At 41.6% G+C, this 13,648-nt stretch overlaps 1 protein-coding gene and 1 non-coding gene across 4 annotated transcripts; one reads left to right on the forward strand and one right to left on the reverse strand.

Annotated features, from left to right (window-relative positions):
* The first annotated feature begins 949 nt into the window (after positions 1–949).
* LOC122217848 (mitochondria localized glutamic acid rich protein) lies at positions 950–13,060 on the forward strand. 3 transcript variants are annotated; one of them, XM_042935450.1, is made up of 4 exons: positions 950–1,069; positions 5,148–5,251; positions 10,782–10,875; positions 12,223–13,060. In XM_042935450.1, the coding sequence occupies exons 1-4, from the start codon at positions 988–990 to the stop codon at positions 12,666–12,668; spliced, it is 726 nt and encodes a 241-aa protein (XP_042791384.1). In that variant the 5' UTR covers positions 950–987; the 3' UTR covers positions 12,669–13,060. The 3 variants fall into 3 exon arrangements, with proteins under 3 accessions (XP_042791384.1, XP_042791385.1, XP_042791386.1); XM_042935451.1 differs by lacking the exon at positions 950–1,069 and adding an exon at positions 1,944–2,107; XM_042935452.1 differs by lacking the exon at positions 950–1,069 and adding an exon at positions 4,442–4,506.
* Positions 9,200–9,284, reverse strand: TRNAQ-UUG. The gene has a single exon. It is a non-coding gene; the product is annotated as a tRNA-Gln (tRNA).
* Positions 13,061–13,648: the final 588 nt, after the last annotated feature.

Consider the following 13,648-nt stretch of genomic DNA (forward strand, 5'->3'; position numbering starts at 1 on the left):
TATTTATTTTTAAGTGAGAGCGAGCAAGAGCAAGGGAGGGGCAGAGGGATAGGGAGAGAGAGAATCCCAAACAGGTTCTGTGCTGTCAGCAAGGAGGCCATTGTGGGGCTGGATTTCATAAACCTTGAGATCCTGACCTGAGCTGAAATCAAGAGCCGAATGGATGCCTAACGGACTGAGCCACCCAGTGATCCAATGAGGGATTATTATAGTAGGAAACATGTCTTCACAAAATTAATCATTTAGAAAATTCTATAAGCATAAATTACTGGTTTCCATATTCAAATCATGACAAATTCTTGTAGCCACAATGAGGCAAGAAATTGAAATCTGGGGCAAGAAACTAATAGTTCAGCGTTTTTGGTTCATATGGAAATACCAATTTCACATCCAAGAGAGGAATATACAGCATTTTTGGACTTTGTATTTAAGGTCTCTGTAACAGTGAATTGCCTGGAGATTCAACTATTGCCTGGGAATTTTCTTGGGATTCTGAACATCACCCACTGCACCGATGGAAGGCTGAGGCTACTCCTCGCTCCGTCTCCAGGAAACTTCCCGCTAGCCTTTCCACTCCTGGGGAAAGCTAACGGACTGTGTGACTTAAAATGGGCTCAGATATCACCCTGCATGATAAACCAGATCCATCTTACGACGCGAATCCCTAAACATTTCCAGCCTGTTCTGTGGAGTTCCACTCATTGGAACAATACGGGGCAGGCAGGTGATGGTGACTTCCCGGTTTCCGATCCCTTGTCTAAGAAGGCGCGACCAGCTAGCTTCCGAGACCCGGGAGAAAGCAACAGTCTGGAGATTGGGTTGGGGGAGGAAGAAGCGCCCGACCAGCCGCTCCCCAGCTCCCCGGGCCCGCGCGAAGGCGCTGGGAGGGGGTCTGCGCTCCTCCCCGGGGCGGGGCTCGCCGGGGCTCCCGCGCCTGGCACCGCGCGCTAGGGTGCAGAGTCTGCAGCGCGGCGGGCAGCGGGCGCGATGTATCTCCGCAGGGCGGTCTCCAAGACCCTGGCGCTGCCTCTGAGGGCGCCCCCCGGCCCCGCGCCGCTCCGGAAGGACGGTGAGTGCCGCGCCGGCCCGGGCGTCCAAGCCTGCAGAGGACAGGCGCCTCGCGCGCGGATTTTGAGGCGCCCGCGTACCCGCCGGCACCCAGTGGGCCCAAAGAGGCTCGAGCTGCAGAAGCCAGGGGTTGAGGAAAGGGGGGAGGAATTGAGGAAAGGCGCGGGGAAGACGCCCCGAAGCTCTTGAAGACTTTGGGAGTAGGGGGCCTTCCCAGAGCGGCTTCTGAATGCGGAGTAGGCTTCCTGGGTTCGAAATGTTGATCTTGGGCAAGTGATTTAATCTCACTTTCCTCATCTCTAAAATGGGGACAATAATGGTTGTGAGTTTTAATGAGTTAGTATGTGGTTAAAAGCGCTTCGAGAAGTGCCTGGCTGACGTACGCATAGCTTGCTCTTTTTGTTAGAATAGGGACCAGTGCGCTCTACACCTACGTGAGGAAGCGGAGGAACGGTTAGGTAGATGGACGCTCATCTGCGAGCCCCGCAGGGCGGGGCGGGGCGGGGGTTGGGGAGTGCGGGCGCAGTAAATGTTGGGTAAATGCTCCTGAGTAAGTAAACTCAAGGCTTGTCCGGGGCTCGGCAGCCTGAACGCCGAGAGCCTTCGAAGCGCTTTCCTTCGGGGCGGCACGGACACCTGGAGCTATCGAGCTGCTCTGCTCTGTAGCTGCAGTGTCCGTCACCTTTAGATCTGGGGACGCTGGGGGAAAAGGGAGCGTCTTCAGAAATTTCCTAAAGGGGACGTTTAGGCGTGAGCTGGAAGCTTCTTATCTAAAACTTGACTTACTGGAGAGCGCCTATTCTAGTGCCTGGAACGTTGTAGGTGCTTACTGAGTGTGAGCATGCGTGTTTTCCCTCCTGCAGCCCGCGGCCCCCGGCCCGGCTTTGCGCTCCGGCGCAGCTCAGCGCCCGCGGCCCTTCCCGCACCTCCTCCGTTTCCCGTCTCCTTCCCGTCCCGCTTAGCCCGGCGGCTTTTAGATAACCTCTTGGGAAGTTCTTACTTCCCCCTGCACTTCGCCTCACTTCCTGAGGCTTGTCAGGTAGTTTTAGCCCAGAGCGCGCATTGGTGCCCGAGAAAGAGAGAAACACTCCTGCGGAAAATTCCATGGGCCGATTCCCCTCCCTCCCCTGGTTAGGCCCGAGGTGGTGATGGTGGTCGTGGGAAGGGAGGAAGGTCTGTCCAGCTAGCTTTATTTTTCTCTTAAAATACTGGTGGGAAGAAGCTGCATCACAAGTCACAGAAATAAGGCATCTTCGTTTTCCTTGATCTTTATACCAAAATACAGCAATTTTTTGTCACTGACGAAATAGAAGCCATTAATTTTAAGCTTCTGAAGATAAGGAGGCCGTTGTGACCGGGAGGTGGGGTGGGGTGGGGTGGGGTGGGGAGAGAGAGGAGTCCCCTGACCTTGGCCTTCTTCGGCGTTATCTCCCGCACCCACCACCGTCATCAGGCACAAACACACGCATCTCCTTTGTTAGCTGCGCGTTTCAAACAATTTCCGCCTCAACTTGGGGTAAAGGAAAAGTAGGTTAAAAATTCTAAATCGGCAGTTAGCAATACTGGTTGTAGCAGCACTGATCTTATCCTAATTTTCATCTCATTCCTTTTTGTGTAGCACTGATTTGTTTATGTATTTTAAGAAATACTATTGACTGGAAATTTGGCTTTAGTCACGGACATTAACCTTTTATTGGTACTTTCTGTTTTGTTGAAAAATAAAACTTTCAGTTTTATCGAAGGGTCGAATTTTAGCGTGCCTCATCAAATTTTGTTGTCTGGCTTTTGCTTTTAAAACATGTAACTCTTAATGAATAAATAATTTGGGTTTGTAAAAGATCATTGGAAGGAACACAGAAAGGCAAAAGAGAAGTCATCTGTAATCCAACCACTCAGTGAATACCACCATTTAAGTTTTAGTATATATAATGCTCCAGACTTTTCTTCCTCTCCTCTTACATTTTTTTTTTCTTACCCACACTGCTTCTAGGAACTGAGATATATACGAACTGTATAGATTATTCTGTTATAACTTTTCATTTCATATATTGTAAATATTTTCTCATGTAAGTAAATATTCTTCTGCAAAACTTCTAATATCTTTCACATTGTATGGATATGCTCAAATTTAATCTTTATTAAATATTTATTTCATATTTCATTGCTCTTTTATTATTTTTTAAATTTATTTTGAGAGAGAGAGAGAGAGAGCAAGCAGGTGAGGGGCAAAGAGGAGAGACAGAATCCCAAGCAGGCTCCACACCATCAGCACGGAGCCTGATGCAGGGCTCGAACTCACAAACCATGAGTTCATGACCTGAGCTGAAATCAAGAGTTGGATGCTTAGCAGACTGAGCCACCCAGGAGCCCCATTGCTCTTTTAAAGAGCTGTGATAATTGTATTTGTGTTTAAGTCTTTTCTCAAATCTCTGATTTTCTTTTTGCTTCATATTTAAAATGATTTTTTGATATATTTTCCAATTACTTATTTTTATTTATGTAATCTCTACACCCAACGTAGGGCTCAGATTCACCACCCGGAGATCAAGAGTTGCATGCTCTTCCAACTGAACCAACCAGGCGTCCCTAATCTTCTTAACATGTCGTCTGTCTGGTTGTCAACTATGGAAGCTACATATTCCCTGCTTAATAACAGATGTATGTTTAAACCAACAAAAGCCCCACTACAAGTCAAAGCCATAACCTCTTATGATAACCTCCTTGGGTACATTTTTGTGGAAAAAATATTTTTTCCAAGAGAAGGTCATTTATATCTAAACTAAAAATACACATACGAAATCTTTCCAATACGGCTACTACAAAAGTTGATAATCAGTGCAAATGTCTTAAGACTTGCCCTCTGCAAATCAAAACTTACTAGTCCTCATACCCTATGTCAGGCCACTTCCAGTTACTTTGCACTTTCCCAGTCATACAACTCTCCTGCTTTTGCACGCCGTCCGGTGCCTTCTGCCTCTGGTGCAGTTTTCTCTTCCCTTATTTATCTGACAATCTCCTCTACTTTCCTTCAAAGTCCAGGTCATCTCTTTTCAACTGTGACAGCTACCTTGAGCCACCTAGCTGGGGTTTTTCACTGAGTTTTCATGCTGTGGTTGCAACTTCTATTTACATCTGTTCTAGCAGTTGTCATATTGCATCACAATTATTTGTCTGTACATTTGTTCCCTCCTTGTACACTGTGAGCTACTTGAGGCTAGGGACCTTGTAGATCTTGTTCACAGTTATATCCTTAACGACGCTAACAATGCCAAAGACATAGGAGGTGCTCAGGTGTATTTGTTGAATGAATACATGTCTCTACTTTTTTATCTTTAAGGAATTTGAGCTATATGAACCTTGAGCTCTTTCTAGCTTTGAGTCTATTATAAACATTTTAATTCCAGAGCATATGGCATATACAAGTTTTAGCACTACAGAGTAAGTATTTTTAAACATAATAATACAGGAACTTTATCTATTTCTATTAGTTTGTACAGAATTGTAGTTTCATTTCAAACATGACCTTTTTGCAACATTTGTCTTAAAAAGCTTATATCTGCCCATCTTTAAAGGCTTTACGTTGGAAAAATTAAGATTTTCTTCCTACCTATACATTTGTATTACAGATTTATAGAAATGTGTTGGATTTCAACATGTTTTATTTAGCATGTAAATTTTAAGTACAAATATATTTAATTCATTTTTTTGGAAGAATGATCTTTCCCAATGAATCCTGTGGTGGAGTACATACAGCAAATGAATTTCTTTTGCATCTTGTTTGTTAAAATTGTTCAGTGCCTTTGTCACTTCTCCTTACCCACGCCTGCACTCCTTCCAAGAAAAGCATGATGCTAAGCATAAAGCTGACAGGTTTCATAAGTACTTAATCAAATTAGATTGGGAAAATGTCAAATGGAATTACTACCCTACCTTGTAATACTGTATTCCCTTAAGCTAAAATCACTTGATGTTAGTAGATTCTAAGTTCACTGAAGGGAAAAAATTTTTTTAAGATATAATTATTTTAAATAGTTTTGCGTAACTGGTGGAGCTAACTGTGTTTAAACTTGTTTTCCTAGCATCTCTTCGCTTGATGTCGTCTAACAAATTGCCTGGATCATCTGGATCAAATATGATCTATTATCTGGTTGTAGGTGTCACAGTCAGTGCTGGTGGATATTATGTAAGTGTTTAAATAAACAAAATATTCAGGAATTCATATATTTTACAACCTGTGGTAAAACTCAAAGCATTGTCAAGGTCAGGGCACGGGATTAATTAAATATATAAGATTATGAAGATTTTTTTAAGTATGAAATCACCATTTCTTAATACTGCCAAGTATAGGTGACTTTCTGTAAAAATGATGTTATGAATACTAATAAGGGGCGCCTGGGTGGCTCAGTAGGTTAGGTGTCTGACTTTGGCTCAGGTCATGATCGCACAGTTTGTGAGTTCGAGCCCCACATCATACTCTGTGCTGACAACTCAGAGCCTGGAGCTTCCTTCGGATTCTGTGTCTCCCTCTCTCTCTGACCCTCCCCCACTCACATTTCGTCTCTCTCTCTCTCAAAAATAAACATTAAAAAATTTATAAATACTAATAATAAGAAATGATATTTGAGTGTTTATCATATGACAGACTCAAGACTCATTTAGTAATTAGTGATTCTATAAGGTAGGTACTACTGTTACATTTAACAAGAACTATTTTGAAAGATTAACTTAAAACAAACAGACTATTTTTTAGAGCATTTTAGGTTCACAGGAAAATGAACAGAAAGTACAGAGTTCTCATACCTTCGCCCAGCCCTCCTCCCATCAACAATCTCACATTAGTGTGGTACATTCGTTACAACTGCTGAGTCAATATCAAAACATTACTATTAACTGAAGTGTTTTGTGTACATTAGGGTATTGTACATTCTTTGAGCTTGGACAAATGTATCATGATATATATCCACCACTAATGGTAGCATACAGAGTAGTTTCACTGCCCTAAACATCCCCTGTGTTCACCTATTCATCCTTTCCTCCCCCAATCTTTTTTACTGTCGCCATAGTTTTTATTAATTTTGTATATCTTTATACATTTTCATTATTTTAAAAAAAATATTTATTCATACATTTTTATTAACATTTTTTTACATTTATTTATTTTTGTGAGACAAAGAAAGAGTGTGAGTGGGGGAGGGGCAGAGAGAGAAGGAGACAGAATCTGAAGCAGGTTCCAGGCTCAGCTGTGAGCACAGACCCCAATGTGGGGGCTCGAACCCAGGAACCGTGAGATCGTGACCTGAGCTGAGGTCAGACATTCAACCAACGGAGCCACCCAAGCACCCTGTATTCATACATTTTTTTTAAGATTCCAAATAGGGGTACCTGGGTGGCTCAGTCGGTTAAGCATCCGACTCTCGATTTTAGCTCAGGTCACCATCTCATGGTCTGTGAGCTTCAGGCCCATGTTGGGCTCCGCACTGACATTGTGGAGTCTGCTTGGGATTCTCTTTCTCTCTGTCTCTCTGTCTCTCAATCTCTGTGCCCCTTCCCTGCTGCTGCACGCTATCTCTCTCAATAAATAAATAAATTAAATAAATAAATAAATAAATAAATATTTAAAATAGACCATGTAAAATTAAAAAAAAAAAAAAATGTTTTCCTCCCAGGGAACCACTGTGAAACAAAGCTTTTAATAGTGTGACTTTGGAGCTAAAATGATGGAATAATTGTGCATTAAATAAGATAAATCTGTATGAATCATTTTGCCATAAATTTTCTAAATCAAAATTTAATCTTCATTTTGAATAAAAGTAAAATAAATATAAATTCTTCAGAAATTCTAAGAGTGGGGCGCCTGGGTGGCTCAGTCGGTTAAGCGTCCGACTTCGGCTCGGGTCACGATCTCGCGGTCCGTGAGTTCGAGCCCTGCGTCGGGCTCTGGGCTGATGGCTCAGAGCCTGGAGCCTGCTTCGGATTCTGTGTCTCCCTCTCTCTCTGCCCCTCCCCCGTTCATGCTCTGTCTCTCTCTGTCTCAAAAATAATAAAATAAACATTAAAAAAAAAATTAAAAAAAAAAAAGAAATTCTAAGAGTACACAATCACTACATTTTGGTTTGACCCTACAGAAATATGCATAAAGGGATTTTTAGTCATAACTAGGAGCAGTTTGAAGGATTATGTAAATGGCCAAACCAAAATACTTCCTCTAATCTTCAGAATTTTGAGAGCCTCGAGAAACCAGGAAACTTCAAACATGCCCTTATATTATTGTCCTCCACTGATCTATCAGCTTTCACTCATACCCAGATTCCTTTCCTTCCACTATCTTTCTACTGCTTAATGTTGAATTCACTGCCCAGGGCTACTATCATTGGATGTAGGCCACTGGAGAAACAGAGATTGGACTAGGCCATGTGATTATGTGAGGAGCTGGAAGACGGAATTTCATCTGGAGCTCACTCTACCCATGACTATGTTTATTAGTGCCAGACATGAACCTCTGCAGTCCATCAAATCTTTCTTTGCAAAAGCAGCCTTACACTGGAAGGTTAGAAGCAGGCCGCTCCTGCGAGCCCTCTCTGGCCTTGTTCTCTCACGATGGGAGTGGAAGTTGGACAAGGTGATGATCTCCAACTCTCTTTCCACCTCTAAGAATATGTGTTTATTTTTTAAATAAATAAAAGCAGTTTTTATATTTATTTATTTTTGGGAGAGCGCAAGTTGGGGAGGTGCAGAGAGAGGGGGACAGAGGATCCAAAGTGAGCTCCACACTGACAGACTGACAGCATGTGGGGCTCAAACTCAGGAACCAGGAGATCATGACCTGAGCCAAAGTTGGACGCACAACTGAGCCACCCAGGTGCCCCTTTTTTAAATAATTTTTAAGTGTTTTTTTTTTTTAACTCTATTTATTTATTTTGAGAGAGAGTGTGAGAGAGTGTGAGCATGAGTGCGGGGAGGGGCAGAGAGACTCCCAAGCAGGCTCCACGCTGTCGGGACAGAGCTCGATGCGAGGCTCGAACTCATGAACTGTTAGACTGTGACCTGAGCCGAAGTCAAGAGTTGGACATTTAACTGACTGAGCCACCCAGGCCCCCCAAGAATATGTGGTTTTACTCTGGAATGTTGGAAGAGTTAACTCCCAAGAACCTTAGGCTATTGTCAGGAGGAAATACAGAATGTGAGGCCCTTGAAAACTTGTATTGAAGTCCCCCTTCCCTTCTTTGTCCTGTACTAAAACAAATTCTGTATTAGATTGATCTGAATTGAATCCAGAGTTGCTCCGTAGCCGGTTTTTTATTTCCAAGTAAAATCTTCTATTATGCAGGCCTCTTGGAATCTGAGAGAGGCCCAGGTCACTTCCATTTTTCCAGGGTCTGAGATATTTGTGGGATATTTTAAATGCTTATATTTAATATATAATATCACTTGGAAATAACTTTGAAAGTCTAGATTTGAGGCTTTCCAAAGGCCTCTTCTGATAGGCCTTTCTTCTACTCTGTGTTTCACCGTGTTAGATTTGGAAAAGCTAGATTCTCTTGGCCACACATGAGTATGAATCATTCTAATACCGTGGTCTCTTTGATTCTGCCTACACTAGTCTTTTTTCTCACCTTGTATTGTAGGCTAATGTTCCCTGGGATGTTGCTGCTGGGATGGTCATTTCAGGGACAAACTGTGAACTTCCCCACAGGCTCAGCTTTAGGGTAGTGAGAACTGAGGGCGGAGGGTGCTGACTCAGCACAGTGGTATTATAGCTTTCAGGAGCTTCCACCCTACTAGGAAGGTATTCCCTGCTTTTATTTGGAAATGGTGGTGGGCATTCCTGCTGGCCCTGTTTGCTCTGTATGTTTCAAACCCAGATGAAGTCTGAACTCACCAAACTCGAAGGGGTTTGTTAGGGCCGCTTTGGTATCATTTCCACCCTCGAGGTCATAGATTTTCCATTTTTAGAGCCTAATTTTAAAATCTTATAAAATGGCCTGTAATTTGCAAAGTACAATTTTTAAAGAAAAATTTTTTAGTGTTTATTTATTTTTGAGAGAGAGACAGAGCATGAGCAGGGGAAGGGCAGAGAGAGAGGGAGACACAGAATCCAAAGCAGGCTCCAGGCTCTGAGCTGTTGGCACAGAGCCTGACATGGGGCTCGAACCCACGAACTGTGAGATCATGACCTGAGCCAAAGTCAGGCGCTCAACCAACTGAGCTACCCAGGCGCCCCGCAAAGTACAATTTTTTTTTTTTCAACGTTTTTTATTTATTTTTGGGACAGAGAGAGACAGAGCATGAACGGGGAAGGGGCAGAGAGAGAGGGAGACACAGAATCGGAAACAGGCTCCAGGCTCCGAGCCATCAGCCCAGAGCCTGACGCGGGGTTCGAACTCACGGACCGCAAGATCGTGACCTGGCTGAAGTCGGACGCTTAACCGACTGCACCACCCAGGCGCCCCAGTACAATTTTTAATAATATGCTTGGTTTATGACTATTAAAATTTTGGGAATACTATATATAAATATACAAATCTAAAAATATCTGTAATGCTACCATTAAGCGATAAAACACTACCTACACTTTTTAAAATGTGAGATAATATAAACAATATTATCTAACTAGTGAGATTTTCATCTTTAGAATTTCATTGGCTAATATGAGTACAGGTCAGAGATGACTCTACTCGAATGAAAGGAAGCCTGCACATTGTATCTATGATTAAGATAACCTTTGTTTGTAATTCTGTTTCTCACATAACCCATAGTCAGGTCATAGAGCTGCTTATAAGGAATAACCCTAGCTTATTTAAGAAATATTCATTAGGGTCTACAAAAATGCCATTTTGGAAGATTTTTTAAAAACTTTTTATTTGGAGATGATTGCGTTTCACGTGTAGTTATAAGAGCTAATATAAAGAGATATAATATGGTCTTTGCCTCATTTCCCCCTGTGATCAATATCTTTTCATAGCTATAATTCAATATCACAACCAGGAAGTGGACATTGATAATATCCATTGACCTTATTCAGATTTCACCACTTTCACATGCACGTGTGTCTGTGTGTGTATTTACTTCTGGGCCGTTGTGTCACATGCGTAGATTCATATATTCACCACCACCGTCAAGATACAGGATCCCTTGTGTAGCCCTTTTATAATTGCACTCACTTTCTTTTGCCCTCCCATTCCTTCTTCCTGTCCCTGGCAACCACTAATCTCTTCTCTGTTTCTAGAACTTTTCTTTTTTATTTTATTTTATTTTTTTTATGTTTATTCACTTCTGAGAGACAGAGAGAGACAGAGCATGAGCAGGGGTGGGAGGTAGAGAGAGAGACACACACACACAGAATCTGAAGCAGGCTCCAGGCTCTAAGCTGTCAGCACAGAGCCTGATGCATGGCTCAAACCCACAAACCGAGAGATCATGACCTGAGCTGAAGTTGGACACCCAACCGACTGAGCCACGCAGGTGCCCCTGTCTGACTCTTGATTTTGACTCAGGTCATGATCTCACGGTTTGTGAGATCGAGCCCTGTGTCAGGGTCTGCGTTGACAGCTCAGAAACTGCTTGGGACTCAATCTCTCTCTCCATCCTTCACTGCTCGTTTTTTTTCCTTTCTCTCTCAAAATAAATAAATATTTGAATTGTATATACCTTTGAACTTGGCATGATGAATCTTAGAGCTCAAGAAATAAACTTCAGTACACATTTACTTTCAGACTTACAAGACAGTCACATCAGAGCAAGCCAAACACACGGAACATGTAACAAATTTGAAAGAAAAAACCAGAGCAGAGTTACATCCACTCCAAGGTAAAGTGAACTTATTATTTTTTTTTCCCCTGAGGCACTGATTTCCATTATCTTAGTCTAGCAATGAACACTATTTGCTTGTGGCTTCTTTCCTAACCTGACAGAATGGCTCTGGGCAGGAGTTCACTCGGAAAGGGAAAGCCCAACCAAAACCTAAAGAATATTGTTACACGTTTTGAATGAGTGCATTAGATAAATGAAAACGTTTTACATTTGTACTGCTGACCAGTGGCTTTGAATTCTTTGTGTGGTAATATTACTTTCCCCCTACTCAGGCTTCCATTCATGCAGGCATAATTTTAGTATCTGTCTCTGTCAGCAACTTAACCTTTCATTTCCCTTATTATTATTATTTTTAAATCCTGAAACTAACTTTTGTTTCAGTTTTGTCTAAGATCACCCTTGTGTCTTTGCCTACAGTCCACTTGACGTTAGTACAGTCAGTCATGTCTCTGACGTCCCTCAGTTGATCTGATTGAGAAAATGGGAGCTACTAGAGCAGAAGCTTTACATTTTCACTCTAATGTATATTTCTTGCCTTAAACTGCTTGCTTTAAATGCTTTTTTCCATCTCAGTTATAATGCCATTATTATCAATTACTATGATCACTATTTAGGGACAGAGATAATAGCTGCTTATGAACCAATGTTAACCTTTTAGTCATGACAACAGTAAGCAATGGAATATCATCAATAAACATTATTGACTATAATCATGAGAAGGCTGATGGTAATAATAATAAAATACAGCATTTCCATAGCACTTTTGGTTTTAAACCCCTCTTCATGCACATTATTTTAATCAAACCTTACAATAGCTCTGTGAGGTAGGTATTATCGTTATCCCCATTTTACAGGTGATAAAACTGAGGTTCAGAGAGGATTAGTGATTGCTCAGTCATCAACTAGTAAGTTGGCTGCTTTCCCATGCTATTTCACATGACATGTTCGCTGTTTATTTTCATGTTCTTTGTATATAAATAAATAATATATGTAGATTATTTTTTTTAAGTTTAACAGATTCAAAAGGGGTTATGAAAAAGCAGATCCATATTATCCGTTCCCAGAGGCAACCAATAATACCAGTTTCTTTGTATCCTCCTAGAGAGAGTCTTTGCAAATAAAAACTATCTAGGTGTATCTTACCCTCCTTTTGTCCTAAGATAAATAGTACCCTGTGGTCTACATTGCTCTTTTCCTTGCTTTTTTCACATAACAGTCTACCTTAAGGACCACTTCTATCAGTATATACAGATTTGTCTCATTTGTAAACATGGCTGCACAGTGTTCTACTGTATTCTCGTGCTCTTTAAATTAATACTTTGCTTCATGGGCTACATCTTAAAGGTGAAAAAGAGAACCGTGTGGAAGCTGAGAAAGCAAGTTCAGAAGTCCCTGAAGCATCTTTAGTGGAAGTACAGGAGGCAGATGCAGAAGATACCCCGGATGCTACAGGTGCAGCCACGAGAGAGGCTTCAGCCCGTCCAGGTGATTTGGAGGACGCTCTGGTGGAGACAGACACGGTCGGTGCTGAAGCTGGGGCAGAGGTTACAAATGCAGCACCCAGCACAGTGGCAGAAATCAGCACTGAAATGCCCTCAGAGGTTCAGAATGCAGCTTTGGATGAAGCTGTTGCCATCAGTAATGATAAGGGGACAACAGAGAAGGAACGCTCTGGTGAAACTGCTGAACTGGAAGAAGAGAGTCCTCCAGCTGAGTCAGAATCCTCTGCTGGGGATGATTTACAGGAGGAAGCCAGTGTTGGTTCTGAGGCAGCCTCTGCTCAAGGCTGATCTCATGCTGAGTGACACCTCAGTGAAAAAGGCCACAGAGTATCTGATAGGTGCTTTTGTAGTTTCAGTAATCTTAGTTTTAAAATAGGCTTCTTTTCTAGAAACCTTTAATGTGCCTTGAAGATTTTTGGCATCTACTGATAGATTTCAGGATTGAGAGATTTGAGACTTTACATGTCTGAATAGTTTCCTACTCTCTGAGTTCAGAACATGACATTGCAGTAAACAGCTTAAAGAGTTCCATCTCTGAATTTAAGTTTTACATCATAGCAGTTGAGCTACCTGCATTCACTTTAATTTTGCTAGACCTGTACCTTATTTTAATGTTTGTGATTCTAGATTCTTGAGTTTTGATTTGAACCCATTTAAATAAAATTGGAAAATCTTCAGTGCTTCTATTTTTATTTGCTAATATTTATATGTATAAATAATGTATAATATATAATATCAAAGAACTATGTGTAATATAGCATCACATGAACAATCGAAAAAAACATATAATCTATGGAGAACTCTACATATAACAATATATATATCCATTCTCCCATCTATATTACATGGGGGATTGTGCCAAGGTTTTCATTTCAGTTTATTTCAGTTCAAACAATGGCTTTTTTATAGTTTTTTTTTTAAGTTTATTTATTTATTCTGAGAGAGGGAGAGAGAGAGCACGCACAGGGTAGGGGCAGAGAGAGAGAGAGAGAGAGAGAGAAAGAATCCCAAGTAGGCTCTGTACTGTCAGCACAAAGCCCAATTTGGGCTTGATCTCACAAACCATGAGATCGTGACTGGAGCTGAAATCAAGAGTCAGATGCTTAACTGACAAAGTTACCCAGGTACCCCAGTTTAGACAATGTTTATTTGCCAGGAATCATTCATTAACTCATGTATTTATTCATTCATGTGTTCAACAAATACTAAGTAAGCACCTATAACCTACCAGGCACTGTTTTAAATGTTGAAGTTAATATATATATATA

This window comes from Panthera leo, chromosome B1 (assembly GCF_018350215.1).
Source record: "Panthera leo isolate Ple1 chromosome B1, P.leo_Ple1_pat1.1, whole genome shotgun sequence".
Taxonomy (NCBI): Eukaryota; Metazoa; Chordata; class Mammalia; order Carnivora; family Felidae; genus Panthera; species Panthera leo.

Coding starts and splice junctions, on each gene's coding strand:
- LOC122217848 (XM_042935450.1), top strand. CDS start 988: ATGTATCTCCGCAGGGCGGTCTCCAAGACCCTGGCGCTGCCTCTGAGG. Junction 1,070..5,147: donor CGCGCCGCTCCGGAAGGACG/GTGAGTGCCGCG, acceptor TTGTTTTCCTAG/CATCTCTTCGCTTGATGTCG. Junction 5,252..10,781: donor TCAGTGCTGGTGGATATTAT/GTAAGTGTTTAA, acceptor ATTTACTTTCAG/ACTTACAAGACAGTCACATC.